Below are 27884 nucleotides of genomic sequence, written 5' to 3'. Positions count from 1 at the left end.
TTCTGTACCCAATGACTGGAAGATAGCTAATGTAACGCCAATATTTAAAAAGGGCTCTAGACGTGATCCCTGCAATTACAGATTGATAAGTCTAACGTCAGTACTGGGCAAATTAGTTGAAACAATAGTAAAGATTATTAGACGCATAGAAGCACATAAATTGTTGGGCAAAAGTCAACATGGTTTCTCTAAAGGGAAATCGTGTCTTGCTAATCAAGGGGTCAACAAACATGTGAATAAGGGGGATCCAGTGGACATATGTATACTTAGATTTTCAGAAAGCCTTTGACAAGGTTCCTCACCAAAGGCTCTTGCATAAATTAAGTTGTCATGGGATAAAAAGGAAGGTCCTTTCATGGATTGAGAACTGGTTAAAGGACAGGGAACAGAGGGTAGGAATAAATGGTGAATTCTCAGAATGGAGAGTGGTAACTAGCGGTGTTCCCCCAGGGTCAGTCCTAGGACTAATCCTATTCAACTTATTCGTAAATGATCTGGAGAATGGAGTAAAAAGTGAGGTGGCGAAGTTTGCAGATGATACTAAACTGCTCAAGATAGTTAAGACCAAAGCAGACACTGAAGAACTTCAAAATGATCTCACAAAACTAAGTGATTGGGCAACAAAATGGCAAATTAAATTTAACTACAATGAATCAGGGAAAAGATCTTGGAGTCATCATGGATAGTTCTCTAGATGTCCATGAAGTGTGCAGCAGCAGTCAAAAAAGCAAACAGGATGTTAGGAATCATTAAAAAGGGGATAGAGAATAAGATGGAGAGTATCTTATTGCCCTTATATAAATTGATGGTACACCCACATCTTGAATACTGATGTGGTCATTTGGTCAATGTGAGATGTGGTCTCCTCATCTCAAAAAAGATATACTGGCATTAGAAAAGGTTCAGAGAAGGGCAACAACAATGATTAGGGGTTTGGAATGGGTCCCATAAGAGGAGAGATTAAAGAGGTTAGGATTTTTCAGCATGGAAAAGAGGAGACTAATGGGGGATATGATAGAGGTATATAAAATCATGAGTGACGTGGAGAAAGTAAATAAGAAAAAGTTATTTACTTGTTCCCATAATACAAAAACTAGGGGCCACCAAATGAAATTAAAGGGCAGCAGGTTTAAAACAAATACAAGGAAGTTCTTCTTCACACAGCGCACATTCAACCTGTGGAACTTCTTACCTGAGGAGATTGTGAAGGCTAGGACTATAACAGGGTTTAAAAAAGAACTGGATACATTCATGGTGGTTAAGTCCATTAATGGCTATTAGCCAGGATGGGTAAGGAATGGTGTCCCTAGCCTCTGTTTGTCAAAGGGTGGAGATGGATAGCAGGAGAGAGATCACTTGATCATTACCTGTTAGGTTCACTCCCTCTGGGGTACCTGGCATTGGCCACTGTCGGTAGACAGGATATTGGGCTAGATGGACCTTTGGTCTGACCCAGTACGGCTGTTCTTATATTCTTATGAATGCCAGTTGATTTAAAGTGTAAAGCTAGAACCATGCTGCAGAGGACCCTGAAGGATGCCTTTCACTGCCAGTATGTGGAAAACCTGAAGCGGAAGCTGGACAAGGGCCAGTGGGAGGGAGGGCAGCGTTCGAGGTGACACCAGCAACCACTTCCTCCCTGTGGGCAGCTTCACCCCATTTGCTGACTGGAGGTTCATCCACAAGGCCCAGCTCAAGTGCTTTCCACTGAATGGAGCCATTCACCACAGGAATCGGGTCAAGCGATGTAGGAAGTGCAGCTATGCCGATGAGACACTGCCCCACGTCCTGTGTAGCCGGAAGCTCCATTCCAGACACAGCTGCGACACAATGCCATCCAAGATCGCCTGGTCAGAGCCATCCTGCCACCCATAAGGAAGGTTTCAGAAAGGCTTTCTCAGTCCACCGAACTGCATTTGGCTGTTTTTTCCTGGTTAGGTCTATCAGTGGGGTGGCAATTTGGCTGTAGTGTGGTACAAATAAACGGTAGTACCTGGCCAAACCCAAGAAGGATTGGACCTGCTTCTTTGACTTAGGGACAGGCCAATTTTGGATAGCATTTACCTTAGTCTGTAGGGGTTTGATAGTACCTTGACCCACCTGCTGTCCAAGGTACGTTACCCTTTTTGGCCTTAACTGTTAACTCTGCCTCCCTTATGCACTGGAAGACAGCTTGGAAGTATTCCAGGTGTTCTGCTCTTGAATCTGAGAATATAGCCACATTGTCGAGGTAGGCAACTGCAAATTCCCCAAATCCAGCCAGAAGGTTATCTACCAGTCTCTAGAAGGTGGCAGGTGCATTTCACAGTCCAGAGGGGAGCATATTAAATTCATATAGCCCTACATAGGTGATGAAGGCTGACCTTTCCTTGGCTGGGTCATCTAGCGGCACTTGCCAGTACCCCTTATTTAAGTCTAAGATGGAGATGAACTAGGCGTGTCCCAGTTTCTCCAATAGCTCATCTGTGTGTGGCATTGGATAGTTTTCTGGGCAAGTTACAGCATTTAGCTTATGGTCCACAAAAAAGCAGATTTCCCCATCTGGTTTGGGAACCAGAACCACTGGAAAGACTCATGCATGCTCAGAGGAGCAGCTTACACCCATCTGTAACATGTCGTTGAACTCCACCATCCCTGGAACCGACAGCCAACTGCGACTGGACATCATCATCACCAGTGAGGACCAGAAGAAGTTCATTATGGTGGACATCACAGAGCCCTTCGAGAACAGAACCTCGGTCTTCCATGATGCCCGAGCTCAAATGAGGAGAAATATGGCCCTCTGGCCAAAACCTTGAACGTTAGGGGTTACCAGGTGCAGACAAATGTGCTGATTGTTGGAGTCTTGGGCACATGGGACCCCAGTAATGAGCGAGCGTTGAGAGAATGCAGAATCAGTCAACGCTATGCTTGGCTGATGCAGCAACTCATGGTGTCAGATGCCATCTGGCGGTCGAGGGACATCTACATAGAACACATCGCCGGATATTGGCAGTACCAGGAGGGATGAGCTGGAGTGCTGATGAGAAGCGCAATCAGGAAAGTAATTGAAATACTTTCCTCATGGATTGTGTCTTCTAAATGGACAACCCACCCTAAATGCACAATTACTGAGGGACAATCTCTACTCATTGATATATTTTGCTTTCCACAACCCAATCTTTGTACAGCTTTTCATGAGTGATGTACCCAAGTGTTTGGATTCTAATACCTAAACTGTATTGTTAAATTTATTCACCTAAATTTGGGTTATTGCTGATTATGTACTACATGTATCATATGACTTTTAAAAACAAACTTTGTATTTATGGATAATCTAAGCACTATGCCCAGATGTACAGACACTCTTTTCTCCACCTATGTATTATATATATATTTTTTTACATTAGCCTTAATAAAAAATTTAAATCTGAGAATAGGAATCCATTCTAACTACACTGAACAAAATATGCCAATTAGATATGGTATATTAGGTCTTAACACTGGAGAACTGCTGGCCCAGCACTTTATACCAGTAGCCTGTTCCCTCCCTGGGCAATAAAGCTCAGCACTGACCTAAAATAAATGTAGCTCTAAGTGTAGCATAGCTCAGATCTCTCTGCAGCAAGGCCAATTAGCTTTCCATGCAGTTTACAGTTGGGGCAGGTCTGTTAGAATGAATGTGAGCACATTTGACTGAACACTAAAGACTAGAGCAATAAACAATAGTCATGTGTATTATAAATATTTGTTTGTTACTGCAGAATTTTAGTAATACAAACTAGTAACAGTGATTAGGCATAATCTGACAAAACAGAACAAATCAGTTAGGTACAGTGGACCAAAGTCTGCCTTCAGTCACCAGTCATTAAGTCATTGGAGTGACTCCAGATTTGCTGGGGTATAACTGTGTGCAGAATTTACTCTAGTACTTCTTTTCTTATTATACATAACTTGCTGTTGTCATCCCACAATGAGAAAAAGGCGGGGCATTTCCATTTGATCATCAAGAGCAGTCTGAAAATGTCACCTACCCCAATAAGAATTAAATGTTCTTTCCCATTTTGTATAGTGCAGTCTAGTCTGAACAGTGTTACTTGTTTTAAATAAAAGTTATGCTTGTTTTGCAATCTAAAAATAATAGTAATAAAAAATAATGGACTGCTGGCCTCTCGAAAGGTTATATAATTTAATCTGATTGTGCTTCTGCTTTTACTTTTGGTCTAGCAAGTGAAGATCTACATCTACAAGTCCAGAGTCATATCTGTCTCTCTTACACAAAGTTTATTGATAGTATCAAAATGAAACTTTTAAAGAACAGACTAAGGGATGATCCAAATTCTGTTGCCACCCCCAGCCAACCCTGGGGATTAAAATGGTGAGCAGTAGAGCTAAAAGCATGAAGCTCGCCAGCTTGAGTGAAGAAGCGTCTTCTGTAGCTGGGGGGCTGTAACAGTCACATCTTCTGTGGATAGAGTGCACAGAGGACTACTGACCAGTGTGTTACTCCTGTGCAGATTGCAAGAGCTACAGTTTATGACTTTCCTCCTGAGAAGGAGGGGAGTTGGTATTGGGAAGGTGAGTGAGAGAGGAATAGAAGTGAAAGAATGAAAAACAAAAGGGACAGGGGGCTGTTGAAAGGGAAAGGCTGCCAATAGGGCATTGAGCATAAAGAGAAGAGGAGCAGTAGCTGAATATCCAAAAGGTGGAATGGGGACTTCTTATCTTGTCATCTCCTCCCCCAACCCACTCTGAGCTAATGTTATTTGGCTGCAGATGAATATTAATATTTTGATCAATATCTGAGTTCTTGTTCAGTAGAATCCAAGTGATTGTACAACTCTGAATCAAATATCTTGTCAACCCTTCAGGATTAAGAGTTCACACTTGAGTGCCTAAAATTTGGCACATTATATAAAAAAATGACCTCTTTTTCAGAGAGGCTGGACACACCAGCTCACATTTACTTCAATGTGCTCGGCCCCTCTGTACATCAGAACACTTGTATTTAGGTGCCTAACTCTGGACCTGTTCCAATGCCATTCAAGTCAGTGGGAGTCTTTTAATTGACTTCAGCAGGGGTGGAATCAAGTCCTTTATCACAAGCTTGAAATCATGGCCTTAATGTTGCTATGCATTAAGAGAAAAAATATTCTGAAACCTTTCTTGTCTTGAATTTGTATCCATTTCTCACTGGAAAGGTGCATCAATGACAATGAAGCCTAATCTCCTCTGTTAGCTCTTATTACATGTTGTGTTCTGTATTTCTGCAGTCACTGTCCTGTTGACTTCTAGAGTAAATGGTCATCTCTGTTATCTATGCAACTGAGTCCGTAAATTCAGCTTCTCTCTGTTTATACCCTGGTATTTTGGGTGGCTAAAGGGATATATTTTTTAAAGGACATAGTAACTAGCTGTTATAAATAAGGAATCTTTTTTCTTCCTTCCCCATCAATATCATACCAAGTTATCATTCTGAATTTAAGTCCTAAGAGCTGCAAGTATTGCTGTTGATGTGACAGTGTGAATGAATAGGTTTGTAAGAGAATTGTTTCTTCTGGAAAACGACTGTAAACTTTTTTGTTTAGCGTGGTGATCTGTGCTTCAAAGGAGAGTTAAATTAGTGTAACTTTAAGTAGAACAAAGGAACCGCTAATATTTAGTTCCTGTGGAGATAATTGTTTTAATGGTCAAACTTCTCTACAGGGCACTCACTGAAAGGCTGTTACGTTGTCCATTTTGTGTGCATGAAACAGTTTCATACACAAGTGGAGGCTTTTGGTTTTCCTTAAAATGCTGATATTATTTAAACCTTTGCTCAAAAGACTTTATAATCTGGACATGAGGCCAACAGGACCCATGGGGTCCAAGATAAAAACCAAGAGGGGCTTTTCTCTGATGTGTTTATTGTTCAGCTTTTAGAGTCAGCTGCCTAATGATAACAAGTCTTTGATAAACAAAAATACCAAAGTTCCTGTGCTGACTACAGGAAAAGCACTCATTTCTCCACCTGATACAATTCCTAATCTGACTATGAGGAAACAATTTATGTGCTCCCTGGTTTACATCTAAGCTCCTATCTATTTAATGCTAAGAGGTTACTAGAGCAGCTCAGATTGCCTTGTGTATCTTTTAATGCAGACTCAGTTAACCCAGGTTAATGGAGTTTAGGGAATAGGAGAGTCACTCAGGTTGTACAGCTCAGCCTGTCCTCTGACATAAATTGAATATTTTGGGGCATAAAGTGAATGGGAGAGAAAAGAGGGGAAAAGGAGTCAATGTAGTAATACAGGGAGTACCTACACCACAATCAATGGATTGCAAAATTGAACAGTCCACCCCCCTGGCATGCACCAAACTCATATCTGCAAAATCAAATTGGGTAGCTGGGTGCCCAGCTGACTCCTATGCTTACATAAATTGCTGCAAAACAGGCATGTGCCAAGTTTTGCAGACACAATCCTTTTTAACACACACGTTCGCAGGCTGCACATTTGGCCTGACAAATTTTGTGGTGTTCTGTTCACATGTGTGTGTCGTTATTTTTCGCTAGTTGAATTCCAGTAGTGCCCACAGTGAGAAAGGCACTGCTCACATACTGAAAGCATGGTCCCTTCCCCAAAGGTTTTATTCTCAATTTATTACATTTCAAAGCCATAGGTCCTTACTGACTTATTCCCAGTCTTGTACTGCAATGAACATTATTATTCTGTATTGTACCTACACAATTCTCACATTCATTTATCATGGTTAATATTACAATGAACAGCAAAGGATTTACTGTAGTGAGGATGAGCCACTTGTAAGTTATTGCCAAGTGGATATAAAAAATTATGTATTTACATAGTACTTAGCTCCATTTACATTTGAAGCATTACTGAAAAGATAACAGTGCAACAAGCATCATCTGAGGAGCCCATGCTAAACCTTTTCTCTTTTTCCTTTATATTTGCAGGTTTCTTGAGTACTGGGGATCAAGCAGCAAAAGGAAACTATGGCCTCCTTGATCTAATCCAGGCTTTGCGATGGACTAGTGAAAATATTGGGTTCTTTGGTGGTGACCCATTAAGAATAACTGTTTTTGGATCCGGTGCAGGCGGCTCATGTGTCAATCTGTTGACTTTATCCCATTATTCTGAAGGTAACCGTTGGAGCAATTCAACCAAAGGTATTATGCAGGTTGCAAATATTGACAATTTTGGTGTCTGCATGCCACCACCATTACTACTATGTGATGCTCTGTATTTCTCTCTCTGTTTCTATGGACTGCTGAGTTCAACTGAATACTAATCTGGCTTTTTAAAGGCTATAATAGCTGCCTTCCCCTCAACTCTTCTGTGCACGTTTAAATTTGGGGTGACTGTCTTTCTGTTTCCTGTGGAGCTTTGTAGAAACACTTTTGCAACAGACTTCTGAACAGCACGTGCACAGCACATCATTTTTGTCTCTTTTCTTTCCTACCTAAGGCTGTCCTCTTTGGAAAACCAATCAGAGATGCTCACAGTCAATGAGGTTGACTATATTCAATCAGTCATCGAAGGCATGTTTAGTTTCTCCTGAGGAGCAGGATTTAAAGAAAAATAAAACGACATGGTTACTGTTTTCATGCTAATGGCTGAAATGCTTAACAGTATTATCTAGTGGGAAGGAAAAAAGTGCCTAGTTCAGAAATCTTTTGTCTGAAACTGCATGAATTTCACTTGCTGTCTTCTGAGAAAAGAATATTTGAAAGTTTTGCATGCATGAGCCAAAATTGTCAAAGCATCAAGGTCACAAATTAATTTTTTTTTGCCCATATATGTTTTTTCTATTCCATAACTTAACACCTTTTCTCTAGTTAATTAAGGCAGACAGCAAGAAATTAAAAACATGTTGTTTGAGGCCAAAAAACTTTTTTACCTTCCCTTTTGGCACCAGAATTTCACACACTTTTTTTCTCATTTGCATCGCCCCTGTTTTTTTATCACATTGTTTTTCTTAGTCCATCCTGTCATTATCCGTTTCACATTTATGTATGCTATATTGTTTAGACTTCGCAGGCAGATGACAGAAAACCCCTGTTGATGGAGTCTGGAGAGACACATAAGGCCTGATTTTCCTCTGATTTACATTGGCGAACTCCCTGGAGGGCCTGATTGTGCACTCGTACTGGAGTAACTCCACTGACATCAGTAGAATTTACTTCTGATTGAGCACCTGATCCAAAGCCTATTGAAGTCAATGGAAAGATTCCCACTAAGTCTCAGTGAGCTTTTGGATCTGGCCTTACTGTGATGTAAATGGGAGAAGAATCAGGCCAATTCTCTATTATGTAAACAATACTATCGTGGAAAATAGATTCCTAGGATGGTGGGTTTAATTTTAAAAATTATTTTTAAATGAATTACAATCATTATTCTTTTTATTATTTAAAAAAATAATTTTAAACCATTTCCAGCCAAAGACCACTTTAATACTTGAAATACCTTGAAGTAGAAGTGTAGAATCCACGTATAAATTTGACACTCACAATTATATAGATCTTTTGCATGTTAATCTGTGACACGTTTTGTAAAAAGGCGTTTTAAGCCAGTCAGAACTTAGCCTAAGCATAGTGCCCGTAACCAGGTGTAATCTCTGGGTCATATTATGCCATCAGTTTTTCTGCAGAACTCAGTGTGGGTCCTCTGTGGCATAGTGGATTGAGGATGGGGCTAAGAATCAGGAAACCTGGCTTCCATTCTCTGCCAGTGATTGAACCTTTGATTTAATTACAAGTAGCTGATGTAATGCTGAACACTATATGCTTTTATCTGAAATGACCGGTCAGTCATGATCTGCATCTTGTCAGCTAGCTCTACACAGTCATGCTGTAACACTATAAAATGTTGTCAAAAGCACAAGCCCATTTACTATATGCTGAGTGTGTACTTGAGTGCTCTCATGCCCCAATGAACAGAGCATTCTGCAGGGGTCAGAAGACACTCAGCACATTGCAAGATGAAGATCTTAAATAAGTTGCTTCAGCTACCCCATATGCAAAATGGGAACCATAGTGCTTATCCATCTCGGTAAAATACTTTGAAATCTGTGGACTAATAAATGCAAATTATTGTTTACCTCAGTGGGACCGTGACATACAAACGATAGCAAAGCATGGCCCATTATGCATTAATGTCATTTTAATATCAGCCTACAGTCCCTTGAGCCATGAGTGTGAATATTTCCTGATAGAAATCTAGTTCACTTCCTTTACTGTACAATGCTGCTGGCAGAAATCAGTTACAGTATGAAAATTACTTTTCTCGCTGTCATCCATTTTTCACTAACATGGTTCAACAGAAGTATTTCTTTAAAGTAACTGAATTGAACATTATGGCTAGAGGACTTGACGACTTTTAACGTAATCTGACCTTTTATGTGCCATTTAACAAGCTATTGTGTTTATATCAGCATTTTCTTACCATGTAACTGACTCTTTCTCTCACTGGTATAGAAAATAATTCTAGACAATTAAAAAAAGATTTACAGAGTATGCACATAACATAAAGCTATGTTGCATTAAGAATTACATCCTAGTGAAAATTTCAATTTGGTATTATGCTGCATATATTCTACTGGCCAGATCTTCAGCTGGTATAAATCACTGTAGATCCATTGACTTCAAGCTGATTTACATCAACTGAATACCTGGCCCTATAAATATTATATTTTCTGTGCCTTTAATTCTGAGAGTCTGGTTTCTTTTTACTCAGCTCTTTCTCAGGCAATACTCAGTTATGACTCATTTCATGAATCTAGAGATGCTCTTGAGACACATATTTCAGTCTACGTCCAGATTCTGCTACAATGAAAGTTTTGCCTGAGTAAGGGCAGAGTAGAGACTGAATAAGGACCTCAGGGATTGGTCCTGTTATAATCTTCAAGGATTTAAAAACTCCCAAAAGATCGTTTTTTTAAATGTTTTCCCATGAAGCAATTGATTCTAACTAACATTTGATTATGGTTCTGATCCTGCAATGTGATTCTGGTAGTCCCTGACTCAGGCTCTGTGCAGTGCCTGAGTCCACCTGCACATCATGTTGCGAGATGAAGGCCATAATTTGTATTTTTAAAGAGCCAAATTCTGAAATGGGTTAAGCAGGTTCAACTCCTTTCGCTGGAGGTACTGGCTGATCAGCAGGGTGTGCCCCAAAGATATTTTATTTGCGTAAATCAATGATAGAGGGTGAGATGTTGCCTTCAAAAGTTGCCTTCAGTTACACTACTGCAGTGTTTCCCAAACTTGGGATGTCGCTTGTGTAGGGAAAGCCCCTGGTGGGCCGGACCGGTTTGTTTACCTGCTGCGTCTGCAGGTGTGGCCAATCACGGCTCCCACTGGCCACAGTTCGCTGCTCCAGGCCAATGGGAGCTGCTGGAAGCAGCGGCCAGTATGTCACTTGGCCCATGCCACTTCCAGCAGCCCCTACTGGCCTGGAGCAGCGAACCGGGCCGGCCTGCCAGGGGCTTTCCCTACACAAGCAGCATCCCAAGTTTGGGAAACACTGCCCTACTGCAAATCCTTGGTAACTCTACTTGATGTCACTAGACTTACTCTAGATTTGTACTGGTGTAAATAAAAGCAAATTTTGGCCAAATATGCTTTATGTTAGTGTAATGTGTGTATATCAAAGGACATTTTGCATAAATTATAGTTAGCTATGAAATAAATATAGGCCGGATTACAAAATATTTTCCAAAAGACTGCACAAAGAGACTGCATAATTGCAAATTGTTTGTTGTCCTTCAGTTGTAGGACTTCTGTGGTGATGCAGAAAAAAGTTTTAATACTTTAAAACTCATTAGCAAGAAGGGTTAAATATATTGCCTAATGTGGACTAAATTATGATTTGCTAGGAGTATGGAGTAGAGGATCCTTTCCCACTTCATTGTACAGGAGCCAGACTGAAAATTCCTGTTGGAAGTAGAGCTAACCTCCCCGAAGGGTATGGGGAAGGGGTAGTGTGATGCCATGGCCCAGCACAGAGGGGACTACAAAATATATGGGATTAGCCACTCTAGTTTTACCCCTTCAGGCCAGAATTCCTCATAAGGCCCTTTCACACACACCTAGTACATGAGCCATGGCTTAAAGCTGGGAAGAAATTCCATCCCCACTGAAATCATTGGCAAAACTCCTGATTTTTTGGGGGTCAGGATTTCACCCATGATGTGGACAAAGATACTTAAAGATTAAAACCAAAAAAAAGATCAATTCAAACAAGGCTTCGTATGTTTGTGAGCAGAGCTTTTGGTCCAGATTCTACTCTCAGTGACACCAGAGTAATCCAGAGTAATTGCACTGATGTCAGTGGAGTTACTTCAGGTGTACACAAGTATAAGTGACAGCAGAATCTTCCCCATCCACCCCATCTCTCATAAATGAATACCTGAGTATATTTTTAATTTTTTTAAATCATAAAGCAATATTTTAGGATATTCAGTGTAAAAGGTATCATTTTCCTTTTTTATTTAAATGTGACCACCGTAAACCTTAATTAAAAATAGGACCTTTTACAAGAAAGGATCTTGACTCTTAGATAAATGAGTTAGGAATGCTGCCCAGTACTTTGTATGGCTTCAGAATATACAATTTGTTATGGTACCCATTTGAGAAGCCCTGTACATCTCAAGCCAAGTTCAATCCTAAACAGAATCTATAAAAACAGCATATTAGGTCCTATTCAGTCTTCCATTTAAAACATGGTCATACACATGCAAGTGCTGATGACTTGAACAATATGTAAGAAATCAGTCAATTGCAGAGCATGACTGGCTTTTCCTCCAACCTAATAAAATAATTTTAGTATTATGAATTTTTCAAAGCAAACAGTGTTATCTTGAACAAGATATGGCATCAGACAATTTCTCCCACTCTTTCAGCTACTCATGGCCAGATCCTTAGTTGCTATAAATTGGTATTTGCATGAGTTTTACTCATCTATTGGTCTAGGATTTATATACATATGTGCATTTTTTGTACACGTTAGATGTGGATACAGCAACAAGCAGATTTTACCTTCTGTACTGCATTTATTTATTAGTAATTTTTTTTAATAATGGTAAAAGATTTCCTATTGTCCCACATACCTAATCTAAACATTAAACAGCTACATGCTTATAAAGGTCACCTCAGTACTTTTTAAATATTTTTCCCCCCACAGGACTTTTTCAAAGAGCAATAGCTCAAAGTGGAACAGCTCTCTCCAGCTGGGCAGTTAGTTTCCAACCTGCAAAATATGCCAGGATGTTGGCTACAAAAGTTGGTTGCAACATGTCAGACACTGTAGAATTGGTAGAGTGTCTACAGAAGAAGCCTTATAGAGAACTTGTGGACCAGGACATTCAACCAGCCCGATATCACATAGCCTTTGGACCAGTAATTGATGGTGACGTGATACCAGATGATCCTCAGATATTGATGGAACAAGGAGAATTCCTGAACTATGACATAATGTTGGGAGTTAACCAAGGGGAAGGTTTAAAATTTGTTGAAAATATAGTTGATAGTGAAGATGGCATATCAGCTAGTGATTTTGACTTTGCTGTTTCCAATTTTGTCGATAACTTATATGGATACCCTGAAGGCAAAGATATATTGAGAGAAACTATTAAATTTATGTATACTGACTGGGCAGACCGACACAATCCGGAGACCAGAAGGAAAACACTGCTAGCTTTATTTACTGATCACCAGTGGGTTGCACCAGCAGTGGCTACAGCAGATCTTCACTCGAATTTTGGATCACCTACATATTTCTATGCCTTCTACCATCATTGCCAAACAGATCAGGTACCTGCTTGGGCAGATGCAGCCCATGGGGATGAGGTTCCTTATGTACTGGGAATCCCTATGATTGGTCCTACTGAATTATTTCCCTGTAATTTCTCCAAAAATGATGTCATGCTAAGCGCAGTGGTGATGACATACTGGACGAACTTTGCAAAAACTGGGTGAGTACTAGATAGAGAGTAATTTCATATATAAATTAAGGACTTGATCCAGCAATCCTTTCCTATGGACTTCTGTAGGAAATACTTGGGCCAGGAAGGTATATTTATGTGAATAAGGGTTGCAGGATTAGGTTGAGAGTTATATGTTTTTAATATCTCTCAGTTCAGTTAAAAATTGCACATTCTGTTAACACATGGGGAAACTGTCCATGTGACTGTTCTATACATAACAGTGTGATAAATACTTTGTACATAAAAAAGGGCTACAGAAAGCAGCTTCCCTGATATTTTTATCTTTTTCAATCTAATATTTAGCTTTTTCATAGTACTGTAGTTGGCCTTTAAAAGTTCATTCTGCTTTGTAAGATTGTGATGCTTTGAGAGAGATTCTCTGTACTTAAAATAGGGAGTTCTGTTGGAACTTTCAATTTTTTTAATCTGACCACTGTGTAAGAAATTGTAACATGTATTACAGTGAATAAGGAACATACTGAGATCACGTATGGCAGTTATAAAGTGCACATCATTAAAAACAGATCATCATTTAAGAAACCACAATATTTGACTGTACTCCAGTAGTGGTGGTATTTTGATTATAAAGAATGCAAAATGCCACCAACCTTACAGCACATGGAAGGTTGAGTCTTAAAATGATGTCCTTTTATTCAAATGAATAGGCATTTATGAAAGTAAGATACATGGACTAGCGCTTGAGAGGTACCGAGGACTGACCTTGTATCACTTCTCTGCACTCCGTTGGGCTTTCAGTGAATGTGTGCTATACTGAGTTAACACACTGCCCTTTCACCTCTGAAGACCTGAATTCAGAGGCTGTGATTTAAGTTACAAATAAAAACAAGGTTTGTGACCCCTCATCCTAGTCTCTAGTCAGCATTAATCTACATCACTAGTACCAAAGTATAATACTGTTGACAATTTTTCCTTGAGAGAAAAGGACTGGGATGCTAGATGCTGACTGGGGTTCGGGTACAAAGGTCACTGGGGAAGCTTGCAGTGTCCACTTGCATTGTGTTGGCTCTAACTGCTATTAGGCCTGCAATTCCATGAACACTACATTCACTGCCCTTCCTCTCCTTCCCCCCAAATAAATGTTAAAATGCAAAATCAAATCTTAATTTTATAATTGCTTTTGAAATGCAGACTTTACATCTCAGCTTTTTTTTTATTCTAGTGACCCAAATCAACCAGTCCCACAAGATACAAAATTCATTCATACTAAACCCAATCGTTTTGAGGAAGTAGCATGGACCAGATACTCTCAAAAAGACCAACTGTATCTTCACATTGGATTAAAACCACGAGTGAAGGAACATTACAGGGCCAATAAAGTGAACCTGTGGCTGGAACTGGTACCTCATCTGCACAATCTTAATGACATTTCACAGTATACCTCGACCACAACTAAAGTGCCATCAACTGATATTACTTTCAGACCAACAAGGAAAAATTCTATACCTGTTACTTCAGCCTTTCCTACAGCCAAACAAGATGATCCCAAACAACAACCAAGTCCATTTTCAGTGGATCAAAGGGACTATTCCACAGAGTTGAGCGTTACTATTGCAGTTGGAGCATCGTTGCTATTCCTAAACATTCTGGCCTTTGCAGCATTGTACTACAAAAAGGACAAGAGGAGACATGATGTTCATAGGAGATGTAGCCCACAGCGTACTACTACCAATGATCTTGCCCATGCACAAGAAGAGGAGATAATGTCCCTCCAAATGAAGCACACTGACTTGGATCATGAATGTGAGTCCATCCATCCACATGAGGTGGTTCTTCGGACCGCCTGTCCCCCAGACTACACATTAGCTATGAGAAGGTCTCCTGATGATATTCCCTTAATGACACCCAACACCATTACAATGATTCCCAACACTATACCAGGGATTCAGCCCCTACACACATTCAATACCTTTACTGGAGGACAGAATAATACTCTGCCCCACCCCCATCCCCATCCCCACCCTCATTCACATTCAACAACCAGGGTATAGCCAGACAAGATGAAACAAACTTTATTTTTTTTGATGGATTACAATAGGTGACATTAATGAAAATTACTTGGCTTTCAACCTACAAGACTCTTACTATTTAAATATGGAGGAATATTATGTGAATATACATATCAAGAACTTTTGGGGTTTTGAAAAAAAAATGAATTGTACATATATACAAATGAACTTAAAAAAAAACTTTGCAGTTGCTTAAAGCAATTGTCCTGAATGATACTTTTTCATTCACATTCAACTATTAATTTTTTGATGATTTAAGTTACATAATGGAATTAGGCATGTGCAACACAAACAGAAAAGAACTCTGACTGAAATTAAAAAAAAAAATTATAAATCTGCACAAGGGACACACTAATGGAATGTCAGATAATTTTCACCAATTTTTATTTGGAACTGTTTTATTGTGTAGTCCATATTTACATATTTGGATAAGTACACAAAGCACCAATGCTGTTAAGGCCTTAGTAAGGGGCTCATGCTGAAATCTGCCAGCCAAACAAAGAAGTTTTAAAGCCTGGCAGGTACAACATTATCACATAAGTGCTGTCAGTATAAAAGTTGTGGGAATAAAGGAAACTGGATATTTTTAGCACGATGTGCATGATAATTTATATGCTTGGTGGCTGTGCTGCTGATTAAGCCGTAATTAAAATTCTTCTCATCCCATTGGAGTTTTTAACGGAAGCTTCCTCCATCAATTGGCACAACCTAAAGAAGATTTTTTTAAAGGGGCAAAAGTAATTACAGTAAAATAATTCACAGTAGCTTCAGTAAGAGAAGGAATTACAGTAATTCTTAAAGGTATTTGATGGTATTCTAGGTATATAGTGGTGAACACTCACTCAGTGAATCCCAGAGGGAAAAATATCTTTCTGTGTTTTTAATGTTCTATTTTGTTTCCACCTAAATAATTTATAGAACTATAACCTTAATGGAACCTCTTTGATGAAGGATTTATAATTTGTTGTGGTTTAGTTGCAAAATATTTAGTTCATATTGGTAAGATAAAGTGTGTCCAAAGATTTCATTGCAAGGATATTTTGCAGTATAAAGATGCCCCAACATTGCCACTCTGATTACAGCTCTGTTACTGTTTTAACTCACGGTGCATGTAACAAAGTTTATTGCTAATATTTTAATGTAAAGTTATTTCCCTTTTGGCTATACGTTATCCTTGCCATTCAAGTGAATTCACTGGATGAGATCTATAGAGTGCAAATGTAGATAGAGAGGGTCCATAAGGATGGAGAGAGCCAACAAATGGAAATTTTTAAACCTGAATATTACATTTGTTTGTGTGGTTTTTAAATGAATGTTCTAAAATCACATGAAACTCTTCATTCCCCTGTTGTTTTCCAGAAACGGTATATTACGGTCCTTTCAAAATGTTTGTATATGTAATCAGATGTACATTTATATAAAAAAAATGAGATGGACTTAAGAGCACATCCCTGATAAATACTTTCTCTTACCTGTACTATATTTCTATTAGACTAAAGTTATGTGATTTTTTTTTACATTTTTTCAAATTACTAGCAATTTTGATAGTTTGTAAGATAATGCAAAGAACTCTCTGACAAACTAACTGCAGTAACAGAAACATTTCTTTTCAGTTACTCTTTTTCAAGAACGAAAGCTTATTACACACACACACAAAAATTGTATACTACTTGATGGAAAATTACTTTGTACTTTTTGGCCATATTACTGGTCACTGAGTGAAATAAAGATAATCTGGATAACAAGTATTATTCCAATGCTAAGAGATCTGATCTTTGCTCATTAAAGAGCTAAAATGTTTATTGCTGTTTTGTCATTTTTTAATGAAGTAATGGTAACTGTCTCAAATAAAGAGTCATTTCTTAAGACTAGTCTGGTTTTTGAAGACATGGATATGCCTTCTACAGATAACATAACTGCATATTTATAGGTCAGTCCTATCTAAAACAGTTCCTCATAAGAATCATGACATTGTGAATGTATGATGTCGCAGTATTACATTAATTACCACTACCCACTAACTTGCCATAATTTTTCAGCCAGAAGTAAGAATTAAAATACATACCTCAAATTTAGAAATGTCAAGGAACAGATAAATATGCAGTATTCCATTAAATGAAACTCACCTAGTTCACACTGTGTGGGTGATTAAACTTTCATAAAATGATTTTACTAGAAACTTACCCTTCAAAGTGTGTTTAAGAACATCAAATACAGACTTCAAAAGTGACACTGAAAACAAAATAACAAAAACCACTGCAGTTTCAGTCATTTTCTTTAGATAAACTAATAAAAAAATACCCACTAACAATTAATATAATACAGCTTATCATCCTCGGTTTTAAAAGGAGCATTTCTGGTAGAAGCATAAAGATTGAAGTCTTCAAAATCCAGGATGGTCTATGTGCAATTTCTGCCTGATGTGGTTGTGCTTTTAGACTGTGACCTGCCAATGTAAACCAATAAAAAGAATTGTCTGCCATCTGATAATTATTGTTTAATAGGAAGATTGTATTTTGCTATGTTAATGAAACAAAACAAAACAAACAAAACCATGAATGGCCATAAAACAAGATATACACAAAATATGATTTCATGTGCTTTTCTTAACTTTATCAAAGTCAAAATAATTTTCTACTATAATTTAATGGTGGCCATATCTACAGCTATATACAGTATCTCTATATTCAGTATCTGGTAATTGTTTACTTTTATTAGCTCAGAAATAAATGATTGAGGTAAACCAAGCATGACAATACACTTTTTCTTTTCTGTCAGCCAATAATACCACAAATGTGAAAGATCAAGGCAGCAATGCAAATTTTATAACATTTTCCTGTTCAAAAATTCACATGATGCAGAAACTGTGAATACAATTTTAGTTGCTACTTTATAATTACAGTTCAGCGGCTAGTTTTCTGAAAGTAAGAGAATTTTCCACATTTTATCACATGAATGAAGGCCACAAACTGTTTTTTAAAGCTGAAAATACTCACAAATGTAAGAAACATTTTGGAGTATTTTTGATGGTTATGCTTTATGGAATTCACTTTTGTTGTTTTTAAAAGATATATTTGTCTGGGTTTTTTTTGTTTTTTTACAATAGAGAATGAGAAACCAAATGGAGTGCGCTATTTTATTTTGTGTATTGTTCATTGGAGCAGATTTCCAATGCAATTAGGATATTAGTATTTAGAAGTACAGCAAAAATATGAAAAGCCTGCATTTACTGCTTTCCCATTTTTGTAAATATGTTTGAAGACTTCTTAAGAAAAAATATTTGATTATTTTGAGGAAAAAACTATAGAATCAATGTCTCTTTTCCCCATTTGTTTTCTATTAAAACTCTAGACATATGCTACTTTATATTTAGTCTTGGATGCGTAGTTTATACACAGAGAAGGCAGTGCTGACATTGCATAGGGAAATAAAGCAAATTGAAACACATTTTGCTTAATAGTATCTCAGTAGGCCATATATTGTATACTGTATCCAATGAAGACTTACAGAGCATGGAATTAAGATTGCTAAACATACTCTTCTATAAAACAGCATAAGAGTTAGTGCTATTGTTATTAAATGTATTCAGAAATGGATTCTTACTGTATATTTTTGGTTAACTGAACCTCAAATAAATATTGATATGCAATAAAAACAGGGTGAAAAGAAGCCTAACAAATAAACATGTTACAGCTTTAAACACCACTGCATAAAAATTGCTGAGATTTCTCTTGCGAGTTTCACTGAAATATTTTGAAGAGACAGAATAGAACTGAAATTGTTAGGAAGCTGTAAAACATCATGGTGGTTCTTTGATGTTAGTAACTTGTTTTCTTCTATGGTATTAATTCAAAGTATTGGCATTTCCCCTGTCCCTCACCCCTCCTTTTCTAGTAATGATTTGTTATGGACTATTGCTTTTTAATGTAAGTGAACATTAGATAATTTGGTCATTATTGCAAAAACATGCTCTCAGATAAATTAAATTAATGGTCATTTCCCTGCTGAGGTTTTGTTATCATTCATTCAGCTATCTTGTCAATTGCAGCAATTGTTTTGGCTTTTTTTTTTAATTCAATAAACTAAGGGACTTTCTTCAAATAGGGTTATACCTCTTTTCCTCTTGAAATAATAACAATTCGTGAGTCAGCTGTCCCTCTGAGGTCTTCAAAGAAATCTGACTGTTTGAAACACACACACACTGCTGAAGTTGATTCTTTCTCTTAAGCTTTTTTATTTGATTTAGTTCTGGCACCTCACAGTATTTGAATGCAAGCCAGAAATTAGCTGCATTTGATAAAGGGTCCAATAGAATTATACAGAAGAATCAATGAATTAACCACAAGCAGAACATGAGGTTCCTTTTTGTCTTGTTTTTTTTTTTTAATGTTGTTGCATAATTGATTTCATATTGGCAGATCCAGCGGAAACTTGATTTAAAGGCATCGTGTAGGGTAAGAATGCTAAACACTAACTGATTAAATATATTTGGAGGGAAAAAAATTATAAAATCACCTTGAACTGATAGATCGCCAGCTTCCAAAATGTTGATGTGCAACTAACTCAATCTTCATTGTCTTAAGTAGTGACCAAATAGCCCCGATAATTCATGCATATATGAAAAAATAAAGTTTATTTAGAATGTTTATTATATTTTATCTACTAACAGAAATTAAATATAATGTTTAAAATGGTAAATTAGGGCCCACTGAGGACCTAATCTTCCTGCCCCTTCCTGTCAATGTGAAAGCTTTTGATGACTTCAGTCAAGCTATGATGAGACTCTACAGGTCAATGTCATATGGTAACTAGAAACAGTAGTTTAAATGAAGATAAAATAGCACAGGAATTTTGAGAATGGTGTAAAAATTAATTAGTCATAATATGTTTATAAATATGTTTTCTGGGCCATTATATACATCGGTTGTATTTTGATGAATATGTTGTAAGTCACAGACCTTCAAAGCGTGTAAACAGAGAGTATTATCTGTTCACCCAGTGTGGAGACAATTCAAGGATAAGTGCATGTATTAAGTACAGAGATGGAGTTGGCATCTGCTTCTGCATTCCTACTGTTAGGGGACAGAGCCACAGCTGCTGTAAATCATCATAGCCCCATTGACTTCAGTGGATCTATGACAAATTTATACCAGCTAAAGATCTGCCCCCATGCCCTCAGTGTTCATCATGGCTCATCTCACCCTCCAGTTCCCCCCTGCCCCCAAAATAATTGCAAGTGCATATGACTACTGGATTTATGAATGCAATCAAATAGTTAGCTGCGCTATAAAATGTGCCTGCCATCATTTATATGATTGTCCAAACAAGAGAGGCCCTCTACGTTTAATGACATTCTGACAAGCATAACATCTCAGCAAATGAAGCCGTTACAGAGAGTGTGTTGGCTAAACCATATTTGTCAATATTACAATTAAACAAAAATTGTGCTTAAAGACATTTCTGCATATAGTCGATATGGGCCAGATCCTCAACTTGTGTAAATCGCTGTAGCTCGGTTGAAGTTATTGAGACTATAATATTTTACCCCATCTGAAGATCTAACCCTGTGTGTTTCATTGTTATTTCTTCACCCATTGTCCACCTCCCATTATTTGAACAGTAAATGAAACAAGACATACTGTTGAGTTAAATTCTACTTTCTTTTACACTGATGTAAATTTAGAGTCAATGAAGTAGCTCCAAATGAACACTGATGTCAGTATACAGTATAAACTACAGCACCAGCAATCCCAAGCATTCAAAAATCATGACATTTAAAAAAATAAGACATTTAACTTCTTTTTATTTGCTTTCTGGGGTTGGAGTGTGTAGGGTTTTCTCTGCAGCTCCGAGGATGAGAAATTGACTTGGTTTTAAAAAATGGAAATTGGGATTCTCAGGTAATACCGAAGGGTTTCGCTACACAGGGAGACTCAGGAAAGTTATTCCAAATTAACTAAAGATGTGAATTGAAAGTGAATTAGTTGTTAAATTGCAATAAACCTCTGTGTGGACAGTCTCAGACAAAATTAATGTGGCCTTAATTGAGTTTATCTTAATTCACTTCCAAAGTGAATCACTTCTTTAGTTATTTCCGATTCCTTTTCCTATGGGCTTGTCTATAGAACAATGAGATCGTGGCAATCTGGGGTGTGACTCTACCTCCACACTAGCCTGCTGTGGACTAACTATCCGAATGCTGATGTGTGTTAGAAGTTTGTTAGTGTGCTTTGAGCTAGTCCTCTTTGAAATGGGACTAGCTCAAAGCACATTAACAAATTGTTAACCTGCATCTGCTGGATACATGAACAACTGGACCACAGCTGGCTAGAGAGAGAGGGTAGAGTCACACCTCAGCTTGCCACAGTCTAATTGTTCATGCAGACAAGCCCTTAGTGTCCCCATGTAGACAAGCCCTAGTACTAGTTGTTGGAACTTTAAGAAAAACACCAAATATCATGAGTCTGAAGATATGATCGTGAGAGTTGACAACACTGTAACTATATTGTACAAAAGGCATTAACTATATTGTACACTTAGTTTTGCTCCTGTTGAAGCTAATGGAAAATTTGCTGTTGACTTCACTGAGGAAAAGATTGGGTCAGGAGCCTGTGTTTCGACTTCTGTGGGTTTCTTAAAAGCATGGTTGATGAAAATAAATATGGCCATGTTTTCTAAGATCCCCTGGATATTTCCAAATCTCTGTGGATTAGTTACTTAAATAGATTATCATTGTAATAAGAGGGAGGGAATGGTGGAGTCATGCCCTTCAATCCCCCAGCAAGAAGCAAGCAGAGTTAGCCAGTTTTGGGGGATGGGAAAAAACACTTCACCCCCAGTATAGCTGTCACACCAATATACACAGCCCAGGAACAATCAGGAAAAGACTTGGTGACTCTGCCAGAATTTCTTAAGCTGCAGCCAGCTCCTGTGATCTCCCTCCATCTGCCATGTTTTGACTTTTTCCCCAGCATGGTTACAAGTGTCAAGGGAAACTGTAGTGGAATTTAGGTCCTTGTACATTTGAAATGTGACCATGGGCAATGTCTATTCTTGGATATTTGACCACCATGTCTTTATGCACAAGTTCAGCTTTTAGTATTGTGTAAAATAAGGTATGGGGCTTGCATTGTTTTGTAATAGTATCTTTGACAGTTGCCTGAAACAACAAACTAGCTCTGAATAAATTGACAAGTCCTGAAATGTTTTCAAATGTACTTACAAATTAAATTCCATGGTATTTCACTGACTGATGATATAAGATACAGCTGTAAAACCTTTTTGTTTTCCATCCTAAGGCTACTGCACTGGTATGATAAGTGTGGTTGGGTAGCTCTGATGATATGAACATCATGGAGCAATTTTTTCTCTTGCTTACACTAGTGTAAATCTGGAGCAAGTCCATTGAAACTGGTGGCAATCCTCTGGATTTCCACTGGAATAACTGAGATCAAAATCTGGACTTCTGAAAATGGGATCAAGATGGCTCAGGTAATATGAAATGAGATAGAGAAGCTTTTATTTCAAGGATACTTGTTCAAATCCAGGTAAGGTGAGTAATGTCCAAAAATCATTACCTTGTCACAATGTGAAACTAAGTACTGATGTTTATTAATTTTCAGCTCAATATAATTATACTTTACCCTCCCTTTCTCAGCTGCTGGACCCACTGTGCTATGCCAACTTTTGTGGAAGGCAAAGAGAATGTGGGCTGCTGGTTCACTTTTGGGTCTGAACTGCTGTGCCCTGCCAGAGGATCAAGAAGGGGTGTACCTGGAGGAAGGACATCTTCTTTTTGCTTTTCTCTCTAGCCAAGTGCTGGCATTTTGACCTTTTGTAGAGTCATCAAGGTGCCAGGAACCAATAGTGCCAGGAATGGTTGAGCCATGAGCTTTATCAGTCATAGTCGTGTTTCCTTCCTCCATTGACCACTGAGTAAGCAATGGCTTCCAGTGATTGAGTAATTCAAATGCTAAGGGAATGATAGGGCTCATAAAAGGAGGTTCCTCCAGGGAACCAGCCTCAAATTACTCTGTTCAAGAGCAACTGAGGATACCTTCTCTTGCATACTTTGTTATGTTTATGTAGAGGGAGGGCATCGTGTTAATGTTACATTAATCAAATATTGGTATGTCTATGACAGTATTGACATTTTGTTCTTGAAAAGTAAAGAATTTTATTTGAAGTGATACCACCTTAATACAATGATACAATGTTACTAATGTGCTGATCCAGGTTTTACAATTACATTTTTTTAAAATAATGGGTTATGTTGGTAGGCTGATTGCTAGGTCTTCCTATCAAATACATTAGAAGACCATTGGCTTCAGTTGGGTTGTACAGGTTGTAAAATAGAGGAGAATTTGGCCATTTGTCTCCAAATCTGAATTGGGATTGGATGGTGAGGGATAATGTTCACATCTGTGTTGTCCCAACTGAGGTGTCTGTGCTGGACTGATAGCCAAATTCCCAGTGCAGGGAAGAAAAGTGAGATGGGGCATTTCTTTACATTAGGCCTTTGGTTGGTAGCCAGACACCTGGGTGTCTTGTTTCATACCCCATGGTTGATGTTGGCATAGCTGGAATTATTTAGGAACTTTATGGCCCACATCAGCCTAGTGTCTAAGTGTCACAATCATTCATGGTTTTTATCCACATAGCACCCTGTGAAGTAGGGAAATAATATCCCAGTCTTACAGATGGAGAATTGAGGTACAGAGTAGAGCAGTGGTCCCGAACGTTTTTTGTCTGGCGGACGCCAGACAATGAACCACAGAGGACCGTGGCGGCTGACAAGCATCCGCCGAAATGCCACTGACAAGCATAAATGTCAATAGGTGTCACCGCCAAAATGCCACCGACAAGCGGCAACGTCAATAGGTGGCAGGGGACTCTAGAGCTCCCACTCGACGCAGGTGGCATCGCTGCCCTCCAAGCTGCTCAGCTGCCACACGGGAGGAAGCCTGGAGCTCCTCTCTATGGAGGGGCAGGGGACCTCAGAGCCCCAGCAGTGGGTGTTGAACCCGCCTCTCCATTTTATCAGGGATATTTTTAGTGACAGTCAGGGACAGGTCATGGGCTTCCATGAAGTTTTTGTTTATTGCCCATGACCTGCCTCACTAATGAAGTATCTTCTTTAGCAATCTAGTTAAATCACAGACCTGGAGTACTGTGAGGTATATAATGTTTTTGTTCTCAGTTTCACCTTTCTCTTGACAGTGATAGCATTCCAGTCTTTGCAATTGTGTTTTATTTTCCTTTCTTCTTACTGCTTTCAAGATGTTAATTTACCAAAAAAAACCATTTTCTTGATAAATGCAATTTTGTTCTTCATTACCTCTCTCATCACTGTTCCTATTGTCTTGCACAGGTTTGTAAACTCTGATATTTTTAAGGTTTCATTATCTCTGTTCATTTCACTTCTTATCTTTACCACTCTTTTTGTGTCTTTTAATTGGACTTTCGGTTTATCTTGTTTTCTCATATCTAAAGACTTTTCTTTCTCTTTTCTATGAATTTTGTATGGGGTAATAAAGGCTCACCATGAAAGCCTGGAGACCAAATTCTTCTACTTACATACAGAAAAACATACAAAATATAAGAATTGCCATAGTGGGTGAGACCAGTGATCCATCTAATCCAGTATCTTGTTTCATCAACCGTCAGTCCCAGCTGTTTGAAGAAGGTGCAACCAACCCTGAAGTCAGCATGTATGGAATAACCTGCCTACAGGGAAAGTTTCCTTCTGTCCCCACTCCGTTAGTCAGAGGTTAGCTTATCCCCTGAAGCAGGAGGGTTTATATCCTTTCTTAAACTCGTGGGAGTTTTTAAATCCTAACTCTAAATGCTCTTAGTGTCCAGATGTGTGTTTAATACGTTTTTGAAATCTGCCCAGCTCTTAGTCTCAATGATACCTTGTTATAATGAGTTACACAGGGTAACAGCAGCAGATTGGGGTAAAAAGTAGTTCCTTTTCTCTTTTAAGTTTGCTACTTTTTTGATTTTGCCAAACATCCATTTGTTCAGAAAGAAAAGAACAATTAACCTGAACCATTCCTTATTCTGTGTGCTTTTATCATGTCCCCTCTTATTCGGCTCTGTCTAAGGTAAACAGTCCCAATCCTTTCAATCTCTTCAGATGAGAGGTTTTTTCATGCCTCTAGTCATTCTCATTGTCACTCCCTGAACCCCCTCTATTCCCACAATATTCTTTTTGTAAATGGGGTGACCAGAAGTGATCACAAGCTGCTCCACACTCCACCACAGATGTGCTTCCCTGTTGACCTGGAAGGACCTAATGTAAAAGTAGGAATGGGTTTAGGCCACATGTTCCTTCAAGTCTTTCTCAATTCATTTCCTCGTGCCTGTAGTAAATAACTATACTGACAACATTGCTGTGAAAATTAGTACAACCAACCACAGACATTTTATTGCTGAGAAAGAAAATCTTTTTAGTTCTTTCTGGAATATATTTGTTTTAAGTTCAAATCAGTAATAATAATGAGACAACTTATAGTCCAGAACCTAAATTCCCTCCAAACAGGTGTAAATGAGCACTGTAACATCTATGGTCCTGGCACTGTATCAGGCTGCCCTGAGTCAGTCCATCTCACGCCACTTGCTTGGAATCTGAGTAGTCTGCACAGCAGAGGATGGAAAAAGTGGATGTAGGTGAGTTGCCAGAGCAGGGTACAGGCACTCATACGGGTGAAGCAGCCCCCTTTGATTCATAGGTGCCCATCCTGGAGGCAATGTATGCAGGTTTGGGTGGAGTCAGAATTGAGTAGCACATGCCCAGCAAATTCACAGCCATCAACGGCTGCACATGTGCAGAAGGTGATTTTTCCCTCTGAAAATGGTAGAGAGATGCAGTTCTATAGGACCCCTGTGACAAGAGCCATGGGAGGAGGGGCAGAAAACACCTCATAGCTAAGAAGTGAAGGGCTGCAGACTAATGCACCCAAACCCAGCAGTGCCTGCTATGCATGTCCTTACACCTTTAGCAGGAGGGACAAATGGAATAGGCTATGAATTTGCATGGACCAACTCACGGCCAAAATACAGGCATTGTCCCTGCATTTGTCAGCATGAGGTCCAGTGAATACTTTGTTTCAAAGAAAATACAGAAATAGGTTTTGGCAAGATGACTGTGATACTTGTTACAAATAGTTCCACTTATAAACTGAGCTCCAGCAGACAAAACTTCAGGGATGAAATCCTGACCCAATTGAATTCAATGGTAAAATTCCCATTGATTTCACTGGGGCCAGGATTTCACCCCAGATAGTTAAAGGAAATGACTTAATAACAACAGGCAAAAACATGTTAGGCACATTGGGCTTGATTTTCCATTGTTTTGCACTTTGTGTTGTCATTCTCACTAGAGAGAAAAGATGGCCCACTGGTCAGGACATTCGCATGGTTGGTGGAAGATTTGCATTAGATTCCCAGCTCTGCCACATCTTTCCTGTGTGAGCTTTGGCAAGTCACTTGGTCTGCTTGTTGCTCAGTTCCTGGTCTCCCTACATCACAGGTCTGTTGCGAGGATAAATACTTAAAGACTGTGAAGTACTCAGACACTACAATAATAGGAGTTAGATAAAGATTAAAGATAGACTGGTTTACAAAGTGTGTACGTCACTACATGTCAGAATAGCAGCAATTACATCCTCTTTATTATTATTATGGTAGTGCCAATTGAGAAAAGGACTCAGTGTGCAAGGTACAGTGCAAACCCTGAGTAAGGGACAGTTCATGTCCCAAAGAGCTTACGATCTAAATAGACAAGTGGTGGTTTGCAAAAGTGGTGGTTTGCAAACGTCCTATTAGTGAAACAATTTTTTTTTCATTCTTGGTGGGGAGGTTCGTTAGGAAGGGGTTAACTAAAAATGGACTGACAGGAACAGAGAGGGGGCATGGAAGAGAGGAAGGTAAGATGGAATAGAGCAGGGGAGAAAAGAGAGAGAAGGAAAGTGGGGATGAGCTAAAGAGACTATGAAGGGAGGGGCAGGTTGGAGTGAACAGCCAGTCAGCACAGGGAAGAGATGGTCCTGAGGGGAAAATGCAGAAAGCCGTCTGATGTCATCAGCATCTGACAGTACCTGCAACAGAACCTCAGGTGGCTGCCTCTGGGTCTGGAGTTTATCTGGCTCCTCCCCCCAGCAGGAGATCACTGTCATTGACGCTGACTAGGTACTCAAGACTGTGCCCAGGTCTACAATGGGGGTGGGTGGGAGGGGGATTGATCTAAGTTACACAACTTCAGCTAAATGAATAACGTACATAGATCGACTTACCGTGGTGAGTCAACTGCTGCTGCTCCCCTGTCGCCTCCACCTGCACCTCTCGCAGTGGTGGAGTATATGAGTTGATGGGAGAACGCTCGGGGGTCGATTTATCGTGCCAAGACTAGACGCGATAAATCGATCCCCACTGGCCCCATCGCTTCCCACCAATCTAGTGGGTAGTGAAGACATACCCACCTGGTTGCTAACAAGTGCAGCCACTGGTTAGGTAGTGGAGTCAGCTTTATGGCGTTCCTGACTCTCCACCTAGCTCTTAATGTGTCTGTGTTCACCAAGCTAGTCACTAAAACATGTGAGAGGAGGTAAGAGTAGAAAGGGGGTCTGGGCCTTTTGGGGGCACTGGAAGAAGATAAGATATACATTAGCAAAATTGCCCAAAAGGGAAGGGTGTTTTATTACAATTGAGTAGCATATCAAATATCAGCTTCGCAGCCTCTAGTTATAATGTCACAGTTCACTGGCTTTGTGAGAGAGCACTGTTTTAACCCATCTGTGTTGAGCATGAAGCCGTACAATAGATGGATCCATGCCAAGTTGTTGCAGATGGTTTTGCGCATTGTATTTTAGCCCTCTGTGTGGTCCCTAACAT

At 39.1% G+C, this 27884-nt stretch overlaps 1 protein-coding gene across 7 annotated transcripts in view; it reads left to right on the top strand.

Annotated features, from left to right (window-relative positions):
* The window catches only part of NLGN1 (neuroligin 1), a 601032-nt gene extending 582149 nt beyond the window's left edge, over positions 1-18883 (top strand). For 5 of the 7 annotated variants that reach the window (XM_030575893.1, XM_030575892.1, XM_030575894.1 and 2 more), the window contains 3 exons: positions 6935-7147; positions 12162-12951; positions 14144-18883. In XM_030575893.1, the coding sequence (XP_030431753.1) occupies positions 6935-7147; positions 12162-12951; positions 14144-14972 (1832 nt within the window). In that variant the 3' untranslated portion in view covers positions 14973-18883. The remainder of the gene's footprint in view (positions 1-6934; positions 7148-12161; positions 12952-14143) is intronic. The other 2 variants (XM_030575898.1, XM_030575895.1) reach the window with 1 other exon arrangement.
* The last annotated feature ends 9001 nt before the right edge of the window (positions 18884-27884 follow it).

This window comes from Gopherus evgoodei, chromosome 9 (genome assembly GCF_007399415.2).
Source record: "Gopherus evgoodei ecotype Sinaloan lineage chromosome 9, rGopEvg1_v1.p, whole genome shotgun sequence".
NCBI lineage: Eukaryota > Metazoa > Chordata > Testudines > Testudinidae > Gopherus > Gopherus evgoodei.
Note: the sequence above shows the minus strand (reverse complement) of the source record. Positions and strands in the feature narration are given on the sequence as shown.